At 40.6% G+C, this 22017-nt stretch overlaps 1 protein-coding gene across 1 annotated transcript in view; it reads right to left on the bottom strand.

The window, feature by feature from the left end:
* Window positions 1-1533: 1533 nt before the first annotated feature.
* The window catches only part of LOC140169726 (uncharacterized), a 35049-nt gene continuing 14565 nt past the window's right edge, over window positions 1534-22017 (bottom strand). Inside the window, 6 exon segments of the mRNA XM_072193021.1 lie at window positions 1534-6119; window positions 6122-9814; window positions 9816-11865; window positions 11868-12327; window positions 12329-13228; window positions 20359-20455. Of these exon segments, the coding sequence (XP_072049122.1) occupies window positions 5358-6119; window positions 6122-9814; window positions 9816-11865; window positions 11868-12327; window positions 12329-13228; window positions 20359-20455 (7962 nt within the window). The 3' untranslated portion in view covers window positions 1534-5357.

Genomic DNA, 22017 nt, shown 5'->3' with positions numbered 1-22017 from the left:
ATGGATTTCAACTGGAATAGCCTAATTATTTAAAGTCCAAGTCTGGTGTACATAACTTTGATTGACTGAGGTAGTAGCAACAATTAAACATTTAAATCAATGGACTATTATTATACATTTTAGGCCTCTGATAAAGACATGTTACTTAACTTGTGTCTTAACATTTTTATCAAGTCCAGCATCCTTGATTATATTTATTACTACATGTAGTTGGTAATTTCCATGTAGTTTACTGTTGGTAGCAAAGTAATTGCAAATTCCCTCACAAATGTATGTCTATTTCTTCATACACCAATCCGATAAGCTTTTACTGTATTTGACCCTGACGGAACCACGGATGTACCAGTGAGGGAGATTGAATTTGTTCAATCAATTTATGATCGTGTATTGAAAATCACTGTTTGTGTACAATTCTGTATAGCACACTAACAAGTAATTGACAGAACCCCCGACTTTTGGACATCGCAGATTTACGCCGGGGACACCGCAGTTATGGCCTAGTCGGATTGGTGTATAGGCCAAGTAAAATAAACATGTCATCTTCATTCAGATTTACTGATAACCCAGAGAAGATCTCTTGCACTTCCCACAATGCATTTGTAGAAATATCTCAATAAACAGAGCTCATCCATATCTTACATCCATATTTCTTGTCACCCATGTTGTACCATGGAGGTATATAAATAAATGGAGAATGATCGCCAGAATTCTAATCTCTTAAGTGGAGATTATCCTATTACCTCTATTCAATGAGTCACCAAACTTGAATGACTAGCCACTTCAGCCAAGCTATTGATCTCCACGATGGTTATGAGACTCTACCATGGTTCATTGATCGTCACTCCCAAAATTTCATCATAGGAATTGACCCTACATTGACCCGTGCATCGGAAGGCTTGTAAAAGAGACTGTATAATGACGTCAGCTAGTCAATTAGCTGTTCAAAGTCGCCAGTTTTGATAGCTTATAGTTTCAATGTATGATTGTGCGAAAACCCGATGAAATTTGGATGTTCTGTTCTCAAGTTATGAAACTGTTTTCAACACTAGTTGTGCCGTATCTTGACAAATATACTTAGTTTTCATGTTCATATATTAAGCTTTTAAGGGGGTCTGAGGGAGTTCAAATATAGTGCAAATGAAAGCAAAACGGTTTTACCTTCCGATTGTGAAAAAATTATGTTGGGCCAATTTGGGCGAATTGAGTTAAGAGCGAGTAAAATTTACGGAAGTACTTGAATTCAGCTAAAATCTTTTCATCATCATTAAATTTCTCATTTTATAATAAATAATTATCAGTATTTAGGCCTAAATGATTATTAATATTATTAGGGGCCATCATTTTCTTTGGAGGGGGGTTCCAAATAGGCCTATACCGGGGGTCATAACTTTTGGAAAGAAAAATAGGGGTCATAGCCTAATTTAATTTTTCAAGAATCATGACCAAAATGTAGGGGGTCACAATATGACCACATATATAGGCCTACAGATAGGGTGTTTATTTTAAAAAAAAAGACTGATTTCAATGCAATTTTTTGGTGAAAATGACATTTTGATATTAAATTTTCTGAAACATGAGCACTTTCCAATAAACATTATAAGTAACTGCATTTAGCACCCCATTGAAATAAATGACCAGTGAAACAGACTTAACAATGTAATCAGCTTAGCATAATCAATATCCCCTGAAATTGCCTATTCAACAATAATTGGTCATAACCAACGTAGTACAAAAGATGCTTGGCTAGATCATTCTCCATTTATTTATATACCTCCATGGTTGTACTGAATAGCAAATCAGTATAGGAAGAAATGCATTGTGGGAAGTGTAAGATATCATCTCTGCTGACATATTTCTAAATAGAAATACTGTAAAAGCGGACATTTTACCGCAACATCAATATTCACACTCAGCACATTTACTGCAATAATAAAAACATGCAAATACATTCTTTCATGTAGTGGTCTATGCAAGATAAAACTTGCGATTTGAAAAACAAGCCTAGTAGATCAAAATTAGAAAATTGTGACAAATTACATTTTGAAAATTACCTCTCTCACAGCATTCAGTCATACAATGTAGGCAGAAGGAAGCATGTGAAGATGACATGATTTCTTTACTTGGCCTTAAATTAGTGGACTGAAATATTTACGGAACCCCAATATTGCACTGACAATTAAATGTGTTGAGATAACAATGTTTTTCACTTTGGTACAACATTTGATACAATTTTCACTGAACTCAGACCAACAAAACTTATGATACAAATTTGACTGAACTTAGAACTACAAAACTTAACTATTATGCACTCAATTGACTTACAAGCAAGGTTTAAATTTGTGACAATTTGCTTAAAATAACTTGAAAGAAAAGTCTTCTGGCAAAAGAATTCAAAATTACTCAATTTCAGCTGATTTTCAAAATAAGCCACAGAATGCTGGGCACTGGTTGTTGTGATTTAAATAGATTGCTGAATCTCAGGGACTGCTTTTTGAGGAGAGCGAGAGCAATCACTCTCTACTGCTCTCCTGAAATCTGATATAGGAGAGTATTTTAACTCTCCTAAGGTGACCATTCTCTCCTTTCATTCTATTGTAAATGCTCTAAACAGCTCTCCTTGAAGGTTCCAGAAGAGCTATTTAATGCTCTCCCGCAAATTCCAAAAGATAGTCCCCTGGAACCCCCATTTATAAAGACAGCTGACATTTGTTTTTATGATGACCCAGCTTGTAACAATTTTCCGGGTCATCAAGCAGCCGTTGGGCGCAGGTTGTTGTGCTCTGGCGAACGCTTACATGAATTTATGCGCGTGGAAGGACACTCACATACACTTTATTATGATGCGTTTGCACCTGGTGCATGTGACCTGGCTTTCTGAACATTTCTGATATTGATTTGAAACTTCTTATTGTTTTCTTGCTAAAAACATTGCAATTGAATAGAAAGAACAGTACGTTATTAAGAAATTTGTTGCTACTTTAGAAAAAAAATTAGTAAAACATTTTGGGTCTAAGAATGTAAAAACATATTTCTTTCATGTCATTTTCAATAAAACAAAACAAACCTCTAATTCGAATTGAATGCATAATATTAAATAAAAATAATAAAATACTTTGCATAAAATTGATGTGTTTCTTATACAGGATGAAGAATTCAACCAGTAGTATCTCTATTCAAATAATTGTTCTTGAGATTGAACTTTCTGGGATGAAGTTGACCAAGATATTTTTACCATGTTTTTGTTTATATGACTTTGAATATTTTCAGTGGGTTTTATTTATGCAGATTGATCTACACATACATTACATCAAACTTAAAATCAATTGGAAGTTTTAGTGCAACAATTATTGTTTACAGCCTCCAGGACAAACCAGTGTTAACTTGCAACTTTTCTGTACAATCATACTAGATTTCATCTGGCCAGGGCCTGGAAACAAGGTGTTCTCAAACCAATAGCCTCGCTTGCTTTTGCGACCACCTGCTTTCGAGATTATCTTTGGTAAGAGACGTAAAATATAGGGACACAAATTTGGAACCATCATGCTCATTCCATGGAAATATTCGGATTTTGAGGGAAAAGTTTCGGACTTTGTGGGAAATTCTGTTATTTTAAGCAGGAGTGTGAGTGACCTCTATTGAAAAATGAGGAACTTTGTTCAAAAAAGAGGAAAAGCACTGAAATATGCTCAAAATGGACTGAAAATGAAAGAAAAAGCTAAAATTTTGCCTCCAAGAAATTTCCAAGAAAAGTGGAATTCAGCTTAAAGAGGAGATTTCACACCCCTGTTAAGTGAAATTTTGTGATTTTTAGGAACATTTTGCTCCCTCATGTACGAAATTACATGTCTGAGAAATTTTGCAATGTTGGAGCGAAATTTGGGTTAAATAAATCTGCCTGGGGAATAAACAGTTGTTTTCAGCGCTTCTTCTGGCAAAATGCAGCGGGGTGTACATCTTTGCATTGCTCAAATAAATTCCACTAAGATTGGAAGAAAATTTGCAAGCTATACTTACATTGTAGGTCAGCCCATTGAGTCCAGTATTATTGATTCCACACACTAAATTGTTGTGGCATTGAATGTACTTGCTCATGATTCTCTTAATAATGACTATAAATTGAAAAATCTTTGAAGTGATCCAAGCCAGAGAAGATATCGTACACTTCCCATAATGCATTTCTTCCATTTCAATTCTCTGTACTGATTTGCTATCTAGTGCAACATGGGTCGATAGTAACGAAATGTACCTCAATGAACAGAGAACATCCGCATCTTGCAAACTATTTCTTGACTAACGACCCACATTCAACCAATCTATTCTCAAAATGAAAACAAAGGAACCTGTACAATGCAATGGGTATGCCATCTGATGAAATGTATCATGTTGCAAAGGATTCTGGGAAGGGTAAGATATCTTCTTTGGCTCCAAGCTAACAAATGAAGGTTGATGAAGCCCTATAGCTGTAAACATACTAATAACTAAACCTTGTTTCACCTCGAAGTTTGTCAGTCACGTCAATGCCTTTATGTGTTCACGCCGTAAGCGTGTGGACAAAAAAGCCCTTGAACATGCATGTGTATACGCTGTGTAATTACAATTTGGTACTGCGACTAATGAAATGCGCAGCTACGCCACAACCAAACTCAATATAAAAACAGGGTATATAATTTTGATACAAACTGGAAATTAGTCAAAATAACATTCAGCTTTGAAAGTGTAGCGCAAGAAATATAACGGCTATTCTACAGTCTGTCCACTTTGAAGTACGAAGTAAGGTACGCAAATTATGTGTATCGTGCATCGTGTATTAAGACGCTCATGCATTTGTGTGAGCTAGCAGCTGCGTGTTAATTCCTTTTGACATTACGGCGCGTCGAAAATGTGTAATTTACTGCGTACTTTACTTTGTACTTCAAACTGTAGTTGAAATGGAGAGAGTATGCCAAATGGAAGTTACATGTAGAATTGTTGACTTCTACATGTATTTGAAACATAATACTCCCTTTGTGGAAGCTATAAGTAAAGCCAGAGGGAGTATGGATTTCAAAATAATTAACCTTAGCACATTCCATTTGAAAAACATACTCCTCTGTGGACTCAACTGGAATAGCCCAATCAACTTCCTCCCCAACAAAATAAGTTAATTTTGGTCGTACATAGGCCTTCACCAACCTTATGCATGTTCCCATACATAAATATTACTGTAATTGCAACTCTTCAAATTTAAACAATTTAACCAGAAGATTAAAACCATTCATAATATCATATCACATTCAGCCTGTTTGTACAATTTCTTAAAATTTATAATTTAAAACAATTAAAATTTTCACATAAAAAGTAACATTGATGATTTGCTGTTAGAAGGGCATTCCTGGTCCAAACGAATGAACCGGCGCCCCCATGGGGGTGACGCCAACTTTAAACGTTCTTCCGTCGGCAGATACATTTTGCCCTAACAAGCTGTCAATTCTCATATTATTTCCAAACGCTTGCGGATGTCCGTGTACATGCCTACCAGGTACATTACTACGCATGTGCGCCATCGAGTCTTCAACAGACATCCCTCCATGATTACCATGCAAATGATGCATGGAGTGTACCTGCAGTCCGGGCGTATCTGAATGACTTGTATTTGGTCCTGCCACATCGTTGAAAATATTGAAGTTAAAACCGTGCATCCCGACGCCGCCGGGAAGTTGAGCTTTTGCAACATTGAATGGCGGTGGTGCATGCTGGTGCGGGTGCTCGTGGAATACGGACGGGAAGTTCGGCGTCACGTTCATGCCGAGACCCGCGCGCGCATGAGCGGGCGGGCACATGGGATTAAAAGGTGTGCTGATTTCTGCTTCACGGCCAATGCTGTTCTTCGATGACTGCGGTGGACTCGAAAGAATTGGCGCTAAATGTGGATGAGGCAGGTAAGTGGGCATATCGCTTCGAATTCGCCTCGACGGCGATATACTTGGCACTATCGAAGCACTAGATGTATTCACTGATTCAGATTGGCTCATAGATGATGGCAGCGACTGTGAAGAGAAATTTGGCAAAAATGGTGGACTTGATAATGATGGTTCAGCACTTGACACACTAGGCATACGCTGTGAAGGGAACCCTGTCCAGGGTTCGACTCCTGAGCGATACCGTGTGAGTCCATGTGACGTAAACTACTGGTACTGTCCGAAGCGGGGAAGTACTGCTCTGTGTTATTCTGTGGCCTTTTTCTTTGTTGCTTTGGTGGCTGCACCGGTTCGCGATGAGGACTTTGCGTAAGATCGTATGTAGGGATTCTTTGCGTTTCTGATGCTGACGATGTTCTCTCAGCAGAACGAGTTCTCTGCGCACCCGCACTTTGCGACAAATCATATATTGGCGCCTTTTGTGTTTCTGACCTGGACTGTTGGTGCCTTTCAACAGGGTTCCTACCCGCACTTTGTGTTAAATCATATATTGGAGTTCTATGGACCTCTGATCTGGAGGTTGGTCGTTCAACAGAACGATTCCTCTGTGTGCCTGCACTTTGTGTTAAGTCATACGTGGGAATTCTTTGCTGTTCAGATACAGAAGGCCGATGTTCAGTGGAACGAGTTCTTTGTGCACCGGCACTTTGCGACAAGTCATAGGTAGGAGTTCTTGTTTCAGATACTGCTTGTCGTTCAACAGAGCGAATTCTTTGGGGAGGAACACTTTGAGTTAGATCATATGTAGGGACTCTCGTCGCTTCTTGTCTTGACGATGCCACCATATCAGGCGGTCTGTTTCGTTGAGCTCCAACACGCTGGCTTAAATCATACGTCGGAACACGTGATATTTCAGCAGGGCCAGAGGATGGTTGTTGCTCTACCGATCGTGGGTTATGCTGCAGTCCACTATGTGGGCTACTCACTTGGTTATGATGTAATCCGCTATGTGGGCTACCCACTTGGTTATGCTGCAGTCCACTATGAGGACTACCCACTTGGTTATGATGCAGCCCACTATGTGGGCTACCCACTTGGTTATGCTGCAGTCCGCTATGTGGGCTACCCACCTGCTGCTGTGCAACGGCAGACGGAGGAGTTGGACCCCTGTGCATTCCATGATCCACCCTGTATATGTGCGGCGTCTGTGAGGGCGCTCGCTCCAACACCATGCCTCTGTTAGTTTCATGTCCTTGCATAAGAGGCATAGAAAGTTGGCCAGGATGTTGCAGTCCACCACCACTAGCCGTTCTCTTTGGGCTTGGCTGTGGGTGGTTGCTATCGCTTGCCGGTCTCTTGGTTCCTTGATTGGCATGATGCATTTCAGGTGATGGCATGAACCTGTTCTGCGATGCCGTGTTAGATGTCATGCTGTGTGATGAAGTCACAATTGCTTGTCTCTGGGCGGCATTTGGTAATTGGAACATGAGATGACTCGGGTGGTTGGGTCTCATGTTTATACTTTGAGATTGTCCGTAATGGGGTTGCCGATCACCTGAAGTCCTACCACCAATCTGCTGCTGCTGTTGCTGCCTATCTAATGATGTCCTATCGGTGATACGCTGCTGCTGCTGTTGCTGCCTTTCTAAAGATGTCCTATCACTGACCTGCTGTTGCTGCCTATCTAACAATGTCCTATCACTCATCTGCTGTTGCTGCTGCCTATCTAACGATGTCCTATCGCTGATCTGCTGCTGTTGCTGCCTATCTAACAATGTCCTATCACTCATCTGCTGTTGCTGCTGCCTATCTAACGATGTCCTATCGCTGATCTGCTGCTGTTGCTGCCTATCTAACGATGTCCTATCGCTGACCTGCTGTTGCTGCCTATCTAAAGATGTTCTATCGCTGATCTGCTGCTGTTGCTGCCTTTCTAAAGATGCCCTATCGCTGACCTGCTGTTGCTGCCTATCTAACAATGTCCTATCACTCATCTGCTGTTGCTGCTGCCGTTCTGATGTCCTATCACTCATCTGCTGCTGCTGCTGTTGCTGTCTATCTACCAATGTCCTACCACTTATCTGCTGTTGCCTATCTACTGATGTCCTACCACTAATCTGCTGTTGCCTATCTACTGATGTTCTACCACTAATCTGTTGCTGCTGTTGCTGTTGCCTATCTGCTGATGTCCTACCGCCGATCTGCTGCTGCTGTTGTTGCTGCTGCCTATCTACTGATGTCCTACCACTGATCTGCTGTTGCTGATCTACAGATGTCCTACCACTGATCTGCTGCTGCTGCTGTTGATGCTGCTGACGCTGTGACTGAGCACTTGATTGCACATTACCCTGTATGCTTGACGGAGTACTTGCAGGTGTCCCTGCTGGTGTATCAAACATGGGCAAGGCAGTGAGGTCAATAGCATCCACATTTTGGGATTGGTCCGGCGAACTCGAAGGCAGGAAGTCAAGACTTTTCTCCGCTTGAGCCAACGTCATGAAGTCGTCCGCTTCAGATTGGTTGTTATCTGATCGATTTGTTCCTGGATTTGGAAATACTGAACTTTGATTGGCAGTGCTGCTACTGCTGCCAGTTGGAGAGAATAAAAAGTTATCCGAAGGTGGCGTAGGCAAGGCAGAGCTACGAGACGGCGGTCGCTTGCGAAGAGGAGAGTTCGGATTACTCATCTGCAACCGTGGGCTCGAGTCTTGCTTGTGATTCATACCACCTGGTGTCGTTCTGCTATCCATTCCAGAATTAGGCAGCAGATTAGAAGGGATGCCACCAAGTTGGAAGTCCGAGAAGAGAGGACTGCTGGAGCTATCAGGAGGCGAGCTCAAAGGACTTGGCGATGTTTCACTATGATGGGCATGCTTCTGGTTGAAAGAACTCTGTTTTCTCGGCAATTGTGGCTTTCTACCTCTGCTGTCTGTACCCTGCTGGTTATCAGTTGCCTGTGGTGACGTCGTCAATCCAACTGGAGATGGCATTTGTCTCTCACCACCAGTCCCTCTATAATTTGGCAGCGGAACCGGAGATTGGTTGTGAGACAAACCGGTATTAGTACTTGAGGCAAGAGATGGATTGAAGCTATTTGGTGATTGTCTCGGTGGCATGTATTCAATCCTACTTTTGCTTGGTGGCATCGAAGGCACAGACACTGCTGGAGCAGGCTTGCTTGATGACATCAACGTAGTTGCTTCGGTGCTTCGAGGATAGGTGCCAGTAGTAGATGGATTCCAGAACGGTGTTGCTGCAGAAGACCCCTGACTTTGTGAGTAACTGGACGTCACTTTGCTCTCCGGGGTGGTTGTTGATGCTGTCATCGGTGATCTTGATGGCAAAGACGATGATGATGGAGTAGTGATAGCCTTCTGCAACAATGGCTCACTTGCTTTCGCTGATGAAATCTGTTGTGTGATACTCTTAATACTGAATGACGTCAACCTCTCACCTTGGGCCTTATTCTGCATGGCTTTCTTTTCATTTTCCGAATCCGCAAGCCATGGAAACTGATCCACTAAGTTCTTTGGTAATTCTCGTTTGCCAATATCTTCCAAGTGACTCTTATCACCATCGACAGGTTCTTTGGATGCGTCTTTGGCAGCCGCTGCTGCCGCCGCTAAAGCCATTTTCTTTTTCCTGCTTCGTTTATTTTTCGACTTTGCCAGAGGTGCAGCAGCAGGTTGAGCTGACGGGTTACTGCTTCCCAATAATCCATCTTTGGATCTGATTTCTGGGCCTGGTTTGATTTGCATTGGCATTTTATGTTGCCATTCTCGTTGCTGCTCTTTGGTAGGTTTTGCTTCAGCCTTTGGTTCTTCCGTCTTCTCGGGCGATTCTTCTTCCGTAATACCAGAGGTTAACGTGCGATGGATTGTTGATGGCGAGAACTTTGTTTTTGTCAACGGTGGTCTAGATTTTGACCTTGCACTTGAATTTGTTGTGGAAACAGATGTTGGTTGATGAGCAGTAGTTATGACACTTGACCTGTCGGCGTATAAGCTGACTCGATGAACTAAATATTGGGTGGGCTACTGATGTGTCTACTGTCAGCGGACTTGATGTGGATAAAGACTGGGTGGAGATCTTGGGAAAGTATGATGGGGGAGAGCTCCGATGGGGCGGAACGTAAGTCGGAGAAGAGCTTCTCTGGGTGGGCGCATATGACGGTGCTGTAGATGAATGCTGATTTGGTACGTATGATGGAGATGGGTTTTGTTGCGTTGGCAAGTACGTTGGCCTTGGAATTGAAAATTTCTCTGGCACTGGCAGACTACTGTTTTCAAGATTGCTCGTCACCTGTGATGTAGGAGTCATTCTTGAGCTGCTTGATGTTGATGTGATTGGAGGTCCAAGCCATGGAAGAGTATAGAACCCAGGAGGAATGTTTGCAGGATTATCACTTGCTGTAGTGGTGGTGGTGCTGCTGGTGGTTACAGGAATCGGGATCGGCAGACTAGTAGGTGGAGCAACAGGTGGCTTTTGTTTCTTGAGACCGCTGGCAAGATGCGACGCCCTCGAGTGATGTGATATCCAGGAGGAATTATGTGATGCCGGAAACAACGACAGAGGTTCATTCTGTTGTGGAGCATATTCTGGTTCTTCCGACTCTTCTTCCTCTTGCCCTGGTGTTGAATCTTTCGGTTCCAAGTTATCAGAGAGAAGGTTACTTCCGGATCCCAACAGATTTGGAGGTTCTGGCGAGGTAGAGAAACCGTGTGTGCTTTCTGGTGAGGATGCATCTCTCTCTGGTGCTGGTGCTGGTGGGGAGTCCATCGGCAAACTTTGAACTGGTGACACACTTCTACTCCTATCACTGATATCATCTTTACTCTGTTGATTACTGTTATCTTGATCACTCTGTGTTTGCGATGTTGAAGCCTGAGTTGTACTTGTCTGCTGCGATCCGCCAAATGACAAGATCGAATCTCTCATTGTCCCAAGTGCTTTCAATGAAGTCAATCCTCCGTTACCGCTCGGTGTTTTTGCTTCGTCGGACTGCTCATCTTCGATGTACGTCGGTAACCCACTGACGCTCATTGAACTACTCAAGATATCACTACCAAAGCTGAATGACGGGAACGAGCCAAACGGATTCTGCGAATTGCTAGTGGTGTTCGTTTCTCCACTGCTTGTGGTTGGCGTGCTTATGTTTGACGCCGTTGTCGTTGGCACTGTCGGAGTTGAATTTGCTTGTGGGGTGTCGTTGCTCCCGGCGAGCAGAGCTTCAGCTGAATAATTTGATGGGACAGCAGACTCGGCAGATGGATTATTTTGAACTGGATTTTCGTCCATTGGCTCCTCCTCTTCCTCTTCCTTTTTATCTTGATTGACAGTTACATTGGTTATAGTTTCTCCTCTGCTGTCTCCATCCTGATCAGGATTAGTCAGCCCTGCTTCTTTTTCTATCCACTCTTGTAGCAGTGTGTCAGTTATGATGGCTGTTCCTGAAGTGGAGTCGGGAAGTGCGTCAATCGAGTTGGCAATCCCCCTATCCAACTCTTTGATTATTGTATTATCATCCTCCGTTTTCACTACTTCCTTACTTTTGTCCTCATCTTTGTTTTTATCCTTCTTAGACTTCTTCTTGTCTTTATCCTTTGGTTTATCTTTCGATTTTTCTTTACTTTTCTCTTTATTTTTCTCTTTCTTTTTCTTCTTCTTTTTACTCTTCTTCTGTTTCTTCCCATGTGAGTCTGTGTCCACTGGAGATTTAGCAGCTTCTGATTGGCCAAGCCTGACCGACTTGAGATAACTGGCCACATTATCGTCAGCTCGCTGAATTGCTATTGGAAATGGTGGCAGTGATCCCCCACTCGCTGTGGATGAAGCTGGCGGTGATGCTGCAGAAGCGACGCTCGTTTCCGTTGTTTCATTAAAATTAAGCGTTGGCGAGTTGTCGTTCAGCGTATTTGGCGAGAAGATCGATTCAGCCGCTTTAGCGAAAATATCATCGGCAGTATTTGCGAAGAGCTGCTACTGCTTTGCGGCGTTACCACCGATAAAGGTGCCATCCTCGCCATTGTCGTTGTGTTGGTGTTGCTCATTGAAGTGATGACTCCGCTCGACAATTGTGATGCTTGCGTAACCACTACAACTTGCCTGTTATTAATCATCCCTTGGCCTTGATTGATCGGAATAGTCATAACAGTCTGATTGGGGGTTCCGCCTACCGGTTGGGACTGTTGTTGTTGTTGTAACTGTGGTTGCTGGATGACAGTAGGCGTGCCCTGGGCATTTGGATTTTGAATCACGACCGGGATCAGCTGACCATTTTGCTGGATATACACAATCTGTTGAGGAACTGGTTTAGGAGGCACTACTTGCATGGTGACCATATTCTGATTGACCCCACCTTGTGCAACGCTTGTCGTCTGAATGGGAGGGCGCTGCAACACCACCTGGTTGGGTCCAACAGTGACTGGATTTGTAGTTGCGCCCGAGGTTCCCTGCTCCGAATCTGCATCTGAAGAGCACAGATTCTTGATTTTTGGAGGGATGATTTCTTTTATTGTCACTTTTCTCTACGCCTGAGCTAGTTGATGTCTGGATCGCAGCTGGCTGAGGGAGGATCACCTGTGGTGCGATGCGTATCGGCACCGTTGGGTTGTTAGGTTTTGCCATCACCATTACTGTTTGTGCTTGGCTTTGGTTTTGATTCATGGGCACCAAGTACCTTATAGTTTGCATACCTCCTGGTGCCTGCACCACTGCACCTTGTGGGGTTGCAGATGCAATAGGTGTGCTCACTGCTTGCGTAGTGACCGTTGCTGTGCCTGTTGATGTTGTCGTCATCGTAGACTGTCCGAGGGTCGCTTGATTTGATACAACGCTGGAATTAACCAACTGCCCCGAAGCACTTGACACAACTGTGATGGAATTTGGTGCTATCGCCTGCGGCCCCTGATTGTTTGGCACGGATATTGTCACATTCTTATTCACGTTATTGGTCGGCACAAGAAAATACCCTCCGTTAGGATTCTGTACCAGAATGGCATTACCAACCCCAGGCTGGGACACCACCTGGTTGGTCCCCACTTGGTTAACGCCAGCAATCTGATTGGTCGACGGCAGAATCGTCATATTCTGAGTAGTCGTCAGCACGCGTGGCGTGTTGGTCGTCACCACTGGCTTCACGCTGCTAGTGCTGACATTACTTTTGGAGATGGCTATCAGTTTTTCAGTTTTTTTGCCTTTGCTTTTCAGATAGGCTGCAGGATTGGCTACGCCATTTGGCGGGATCTGCAAAGTTTTCATCAGTTCTTGGAATCGTTTATTCTCGCCTCTCAGTCTCTCATTTTCTTTCATCAGATGCTTTATCTCCTCCGCTGCAATAGAGAAAAAATAAGAAATTATAAATGAGCTGACAAAAACATGTGTAATGTCAAAATGTATTAGTTCAGTCTTGTCAACCTCCAAAAATGTTTTGCTTTAAAACGTCACCAACAATAACTAAATAGAATAACATATAATTATCAAATTAATGAAGTTACACAATTTTGAACCAGCATTCCATGATACGCTTTTTGTAGTATGTTTGTTTTGGACATCCATATCAAAACGATGCACAAGTTTGTCGGCTGCTACATGTGTCTCATTTATGTAATCGCTAGGAATAAATACCAGACTCATCTTAAGTGGAGGTCACTTCAAATGACATGGTTTAGGAATGGTCTCTGTTTACCTAAGCCATGTGACTTTTAAGGATGATTTGAAGTGACCGCCACTTGAGATGAGTCTGGTAGTTATTCCTTGCTATTATGTCAAAACAGACAGATGTAGCAGGCGCCAAGTGCATACATTTGATACGGATGTACCGCACACATATAAGGACTGCCACCCTATAGCTTTAGGATTATAATTAAAATACATGTTTTTAATCAACTGTTCAAGTACCTTAATTTTGTTACAAAATTCCTGATTTCTCTAACATACATTAATTTTATGTGGGGAATATGACAAAGACGTGAGTCGACAAAATAACATCTTTTAAAATCATAATGAGCCTAAAGGTCTTAAAATATGCATGACAAGGTCAGAACATGCAGAAAAAAAGTTCAAAATGTCCTACATGTATAAAACCTTCCTTCTCGATAAAATAGTGTCATTCTATGATTTGGCCATGAGATGACCCTTAAAAATGTCCTGTCCCTTTTCAATATAATTTTTTTGAAAGAGTAGTCAGCATACAAGGTATATTCATAGCAGACTAATAATTGCAAATAATGAACCTTTCCTGGAAAAAAATTTGCAGTGCAAATATAATTGTTCATTTACACTACATTGTATACTGCCACTATTGACGTTCTTATATTATTAATGCCTCAGGGCTATTTTGTTATTGTTCTCAGCTTAATAATTATATTTGAGAAAAAAAGTAGGTATCTACATGTACCTCAACTGCTATTAAATTAACTGAGGTCCACAAATGGAAGTGTGAAAACAATATGTACGGAACTACGGATAATTCAATTTATTTGTTAAAACTCAGGAACTGAAAATTATGTTCTACTGTGCAGGTAACCAGAAGCTAAATACGATGAATAAATAATAATTAAAATATAAATAAATTTGTTTATTTATTTAAAGATTCATAGATGGACTTCTGTGAAATTGAATTGAAACTATAAAAACAACGGCAAACCACTACATGAATCAGTACACACACGCAGGTGAGGGCTTGCCAAAACAAAATTCCCTGAAATCAGTCTGTACAGAGTGAAATACACATGCTGTTGACATGCATGGTTTGGGTTGCCAATGGTAGGCATGGCATAGCTTACAGATGAAAATATTTAGAAACACCTTACACTGCTTAGGTAAAAACACCTGTGCAATTAGAATTACAAACTCTCGCTGGTGGTGTGTTCCAGTTACAACTCAATTTAAATCATGGATGGCAGAAAACACTCAATCGCCATGGAGATCAGCTCGGTTAATGTGACTTTTCAATGCCAACATGTTTACAGCACTTGATTATTATGGTCCATCGTTTTTAATTAGGTCACAGCGAATGGCGAATAGCTAATGAGCAGAACTATGGTGATTTTATTGTTCTTTAGATGTTATAAATGGTAATTAATGGTGTGACAGGACTGAAAATAATGTGGAAAGTGGGAAACTCCTTCCCAGGAAATTTGGAAGTTTGGATGGAAATTAAGGTCCTTAAACAAAGAAATACATAAAAAGGATAATAGGCGCTACTAACATAAAAAATAAAAACACATAATTTTTATGTATAATTAACAATTTTTCATCATTTTTTTACAATTCTACCCTTTTTTCTGTCACCCGGGGTGAAAAATACACTATTGTTAACCCAATTTTTTTTTCACCATGAAACGCCGGCCATGACGAGCGGGGGCACCGGCCCCCTGGCCCCCACTTGCTACGTCACTGTTTTGGATTATCTTCCAGGGAAATTTTCATTTTTTCCAGCCCAAGTAATAAATATTTTTTACAAATTGCAAACGTTTGTGATATGAATTAAATTTACTTTGAATTGACCACAGATAAATTATAAATCAAAACAAGGCGGTTCTCGAACCACGAGTCTCGCCTGCTTTCGCGATTACTTTTGGTAGAGGTAAATGAAGTTGGTGGTTATCGGCTGGGCACGATTATCTGGCTGATGGTGACCGTACCCATCAAGTTTCATGCCCATGCAACAGGTTTTATTAATTTGACTTCAGATGACCCTGGTGACCCTGAAATGACCTTCCAAAAATTTGGCTTTAAATGTTGACTGTACCCACCGAATTTCATGCCTATCTGAAAGTTTTTACTAATTTGACCTCAGATGACCCCTGGTGACCTCGAAATGACCTTCCAAAAATTTGGCTTTAAATGTTGACTGTACCCACCAAGTTTCATGCCCGTACAACAGTTTTTACTAATTTGACCTCAGATGACCCCTAGTGGCCTCGAAATGACCTTCCAAAAATTTGGCTTTAAATGTTGAATGTACCCACCAAGTTTCATGCCCGTACAACAGTTTTTACTTAATTTGACCTCAGATGACCCCTGGTGGCCTTCTCCGAAATGACCTTCCAAAATTTGGCTTTAAATGTTGACTGTACCCACCAAGTTGCATGCCCGTACAACAGTTTTTACTAATTTGACCTCAGATGACCCCTGGTGACCTTGAAATGACCTTCCAAAAATTTGGCTTTAAATGTTGACTGTACCCACCAAGTTTCATGCCCGTACAACAGTTTTTACTCATTTGACCTCAGATGACCCCTGGTGACCTTGAAATGACCTTCCAAAAATTTGGCTTTAAATGTTGACTGTACCAACCAAGTTTCATGCCCATACGACAGTTTTACTAATTTGACCTCAGATGACCCCTGGTTACCTTGAAATGACCTTCCAAAAATTTGGCTTTAAATGTTGACTGTACCAACCAAGTTTCATGCCCATACGACAGTTTTACTAATTTGACCTCAGATGACCCCTACATGACCTCAGTGACCTTGACGCACTAACCAATACAAACCGGTTCTGTCTCGGGTCAAGATGCACCCACCCACCAAGTTTGAGGAACGTGCGCCTCATAGTCTCCGAGAAAATAGGAGGAAGGCAAACTTTAACCAAAACTTTAACCAAATTTGTCACATACACACACACATACGGAAAAGTGATTATATAGTCTCCTGCCTTATCAGGCGAGACAATAATGTTTCATGGTAAAATAATTATTTTATAACTATTGAAATGCATCCTGAAAGAACTGATGCCTACCCCCCTGAATTTGGTCGCAGATTGCAATCAACTTCACATGTCGCCTTGTATCAACTTTTATTATCTCTCATACAAAGATTTTTGTCATTTTATTGGTCAATTACTATTGATTATTTTTGCTATTTTTAGCAAAGACTAATGCACTCTGCACAAGTGCAATATAGGCCATTCTCCATTGCACTCTCATATAGCGACATGTACCATGGTAAAACAAATGCAAGCGTATACATTGTAGCACTAGAAGTGATCACCCCCAACTCGCCATGGGTTCTAAAATAAATATAGACTAGTTTAGATATTTTTCAATTTATTTAGTTTTCCTGGTGATATATGCAATAAGTGGAAGAAAGTTATTTATTTGTTTTGAAAAGAATATTTTCATTCAGTCAAAGTTAACTAGGAACTATTTCATTCAACTTGGAAAAGCCTCGTTGAATAGAGCAGTCCATATTTCACTTCATGAAAATATTCATACCATTGTACTAATAAATGTTCAATATGTTGTAACTTATTTATAGTTAAATTATTTTTTATTTTAGCTTACCCATTTCTTTTTTGAAGCTTTCAATACTATGTGTATTGCATTTCAGCCATGTTAACAAAATATCTCTACATTTTACTGTCAATTTTTTTCCACCCTTTGAAGCTACTCCTACAAATTTCAAATATTTTTAAGCTTTCACTGAAATCACTAATAGTGCCTTGTACAAGCACAGGCTCTGTGCTGTACTCCGATACATGTACCTCGGTCAGCCCTCGAATTAAGGATCTGAAGGGGCATGGCAACTTTTTTAGGGCAAGTTGAAAATTGCCTTGGATTTCCACTTAAAAGGCAAGGCAGCAAGGCAGTTTGTAATATTTCAAGAGGGCATCATGGCAACTGTTGAAAATTTGAGAAGGGCACCAAGGCAATTTCTCAAAAGTGATGAAAACACACACAAACATAGATAGATGATTTTATAATGAAGGGGCAGGGCTGGGGCACCGACGGCAACTTCATTAGAGGGCACGGCAAATGACAGACTGCCTTGGGTAAAGGACATATTTTGAGGGCATTACGGCAGTGGGTGGGCACCCACGGCAAAATACCATGTAGTATAGTCACCAGAGGGGGTTCCCATGCACCGAGTGCTTTTTTTTTCTAACTTACATTTTTGTAATCCTGAAGGTGTCTAGTAAATGAATTTTGATGTTCCCAAAATTAAATATTGTCCCATGGGGTTCATTTGGCGGCCATCTTGGATTCCGACAAAATTCAATTAAATTGACATAACTTTTGAACTAGACATCATAGGAAGACAAATGACCCCATTTTTCGGGATAATGTGGACATGAGCAATCAATTAAAAGGGTTATGTTCATGATTTAAACATGTTGGATACATTAAAATGCAAAATATTACTAAAAATATTATCTTCGAGGCATACTCGTCTGTATATAATAGCTCTTTTTGGTACATTGAGAAGGATATTTTGATGTTATTGAATTATTTACTATTTTCTCTTCTAGGTGCATGACTTAACTTATTATTAGCTAGAACTGGTGTTAGTGAACTAAAAATCTTGCATAGTTATAGTGAAGTGGTGGATAATCATGCCAAAACGCTGAGTACATTTCATGGGCGGAGTGAACACGGTTCCCTCAGGACATTTGGGCACGACTTGACTACAGATATGAACAGATCGAAAGCCATGGTCTCGGGTATATCTACGCTCGTAGAGAGGGAGAGTCCGATCCTGGTTAGTTAGTGGTATCAAACCCGGGTTTCACATCTTGTATCATTATCCCACCAGTGCTGTTCACCACGTTTGACCCATGAATATTCGTCATTGTTTTGTTAAGATTGTCCCATTCGAGATGAAACACATCCTTTCCCTCGCCGGTAATGATCTGCGGAGTAAGGGATGTGGAAACCTCATCAAGATCCTTGGCCAGCACTGTCTCAAGTTCCAAGGCGAAGTTATATGTCTCAGTGTCATGGTTATATCCAGCGAGTCATGGATAATGTGGTTCTCAAGTAGGACCTTCAGCTTCTCATTCGCCTCTCTTGCAAAGATGTCCTCACCTAGCACCATGCTATGTAGACGATGTAGTCCTAGTTCTAGTGCCCGAGGCTCAATCTGTTTCCAACTAGGCTCCTTAAATGCTCCGTCTTTGTCCTTGAATACTGGAAATTTGATGCGTCTCTCAGTCTTTCCAGACACTTTAATTTCCAGTCTTTCACAAAAGATACATTTTGGAGGGAACAGTCGCATGACAGTTGATAATTGTAATTTACGGTTACGAGAGGATTGTGATGTTGAAGCTTCCTTAGTTCCTGCACCGACTACATTTCAAACGATATTGATTTTCAGTAAAGGTTTGGTAGCAGCCTCGATGATATCCAATTGTTTCTATATAAATCTACACCAGCAAGTCTCTCCGGAATGTGATTACAGACATCATCCATGCGATAGGGTGAAATATCCTTCTCAATGTACCAAAAGAGCTCCTATTATATACAGAGCAGTATGCCTTGAAGATACTATTTTTAGTAATATTTTGCATTTTAATGTATCCAACATGTTTAAATCATGAAAATAACCCTTTTAATTGATTGCTCATGTCCACATTATCCCGAAAAATGGGGTCATTTGTCTTCCTATGATGTCTAGTTCAAATGTTATGTCAATTTCATTGAATTTTGTTGGAATCCAAGATGGCCGCCAAATGAACGCCATGGGACATAATATTTTGCATTTTAATGTATCCAACATGTTTAAATCATGAAAATAAACCTTTTAATTGATTGCTCATGTCCACATTATCCCGAAAAATGGGGTCATTTGTCTTCCTATGATGTCTAGTTCAAAAGTTATGTCAATTTAATTGAATTTTGTCGGAATCCAAGATGGCCGCCAAATGAACCCCATGGGACAATATTTAATTTTGGGAACATCAAAATTCATTTACTAGACACCTTCAGGATTACAGAAATGTAAGTTAGAAAAAAAAAGCACTCGGTGCATGGGAACCCCCTCTGGTGACTATACTAATAATGGGTGCCGTGGGTAAATTTGAGGGCTGACCTCGGTGCTCGCTCCGCTCACTTTTCGAGAGGCATCGCAGTTTGTGAATGGGGCTAGTTCTACCTCGTACCTTTGAGTGCCCTAAACAAGTTCATACATTTAAGGGGTCGGATAGCAACATTTGCACAGTATTTTTTGTGGGACCTGACAACACATCTGACACATCAAATTGCATATATGACGAATGTCATTCTGATATCAAACAATCTTGATTTGTTTTTAAATTCGCGATATAATAAACATTTTATGGTAAATGATTAAAAATTGATATTTTTGACATTCTAATAGCAGTCCTCAAAGCAAACTTTATAAATCGAATGATATGTACTTTTAATGTAGTTGGGAGGAAAAGCTGTTTGAAAATATTGACCTTTCGACATTTTTTCCGAAAAAGACCTTTTTTTAAAATAATTTGCAATTAAATTTGTGTCATATCACGAATATCAAAAAATTAAATTATTTGATATCAGAAGGACATTCCTCAATCAGAATGCAAACATTGCTATCCAATTCTTTTAGGGGGAAAGTATCTTCTCTTTGTGAGCTGATAATTTCATACAAATAAAAATTAGAGCTCCACAAAAGGCAGGTTTCATGTGAAGATAGCTGCCACCAATGAAATAACATCCCACTGGACTGTTGTTTACCTTGCGTTTCAGATGCTGAGGATGTTAAAAGCTTTTCGCATTTTTCCGTCAAGTCAACGATGTGATTGGCTGCATGCTCCAAAATCTGATTCTTACTCTGTGAAATAAACAAATTATGTTGAAAATATCAGTACATATTAAATTTATTGAAATGGACTGAATTAAAAAGACTAGCTTGCATCTGACATCACTATCAATCAATTACCCATTGGTTAGAAGTTCGTAAAGTTTGAATCATCTGGTGCCTTCATTGAAGGAAAGGAATGTCAGAAATTGGCGAAAAATTATGGTACTTTTACAAGGCAAAAAAGCAACTGTTCTACGCATTGTTAACATGGTGCCTTTGGAAAGAAAGTTTCCTAATATTAGCACTTAAGTTTTGAGATGGTTTGTATGTTTGAAGGTGCAAAATTAACCATATAAGGTGCACTATTTTACAACCACATTCAATCATAAAGACAACACGTAAACAAATCGCTTCTGAGTTTGATTGACATATGATGTCAGTCTTGTCAGACACAAACTAGTATTTTTATCTCTGGCTCCGATAACAGAAATACCCGCATGCATACCTATAGAACAATGACTATATGCAATCAAAATGGTTTAATGCAAATACTTCCAACTTCAGCAAGAATATGAATACGGGTGCATTTTTTGCATACTGTGTCTATGTTGTGGGTGTATGTAAATATTGGTAGGAAATGGAACTGTGGGGCCATTGTTTGAAAACACAGTGTCTTTTCTAGGACTATACAAGCCTACCCCCTCCATACATACATTTTTATGTGTAACAAAGCCGTGGAGGACATATGCAGTGACGATGTACTGTGAATGCACCCCGGGCCTCCGCAACGAAAATATCCACAACATTCTATCGGTACAAGTTCTACAACTACAAGTTAACCCAGAACATAGATACTGTAAGAGCGTGCATGCGCACACACACCCCCACCCCTGTGTGTGTTTGCCGCTAACAGCGGACATTGTACATTGCTATCTAACGGCGGATATGTGTATGGTGTTTTCATTGCCTAACCGTGGACTAAAATGACAAAATTTTAGCCATCAACTGCTGACTGTATTTTGTACACGTATGGTCCACGGTTTTGTGCAAGTATCGCTTAAATGCATTTAGCATGCATTTGAGGTATGTTGCAGCAGTTTGAGACGGAGGACTGTCCTCGGTTGGAGGTAAGTCCACAATCTTGTGTGTGTGTCCTCGCTTGCAGGCAAACACCAATGCTCAACCCTACACTTTAATAGCACACACAGCAACATTAATAGAAACCACAAGGTCATGCCACTTCCTAATTCTGAGCAAAGATACTCAATACAGGTAGCTTTCTTGTAATTTCCTGGCAGCTCCAGTGTCTTTTCCAAACCACTGATTTGAATTCAAAACCAATCATGTGTAACTAAAAGTTGTAGTGGGTCTGTATATATTTATGAAAAATATGTAGAAAAATATATAATTTGCTGAGATATTGTTCATGTAAACCAGGGATGTAAGTAACCCTGAAGAAAAAATACGAAAAATTGGGAAAAAAACGTGTAAATTTGGGCTAAAAAGCCCCCAAAATGGGCTGAAAATAAAAGAAATTACGTAAATCTGGATTACAAAAAACCTGAATTCTGTAAAAATACAGAAAACAAAAT

The sequence above is a fragment of the Amphiura filiformis genome, chromosome 14 (assembly GCF_039555335.1).
Source record: "Amphiura filiformis chromosome 14, Afil_fr2py, whole genome shotgun sequence".
Lineage (NCBI taxonomy): Eukaryota > Metazoa > Echinodermata > Ophiuroidea > Amphilepidida > Amphiuridae > Amphiura > Amphiura filiformis.
The sequence above is the reverse complement of the archived record's forward strand: the minus strand, read 5'-3'. Positions and strand labels throughout refer to the sequence as shown.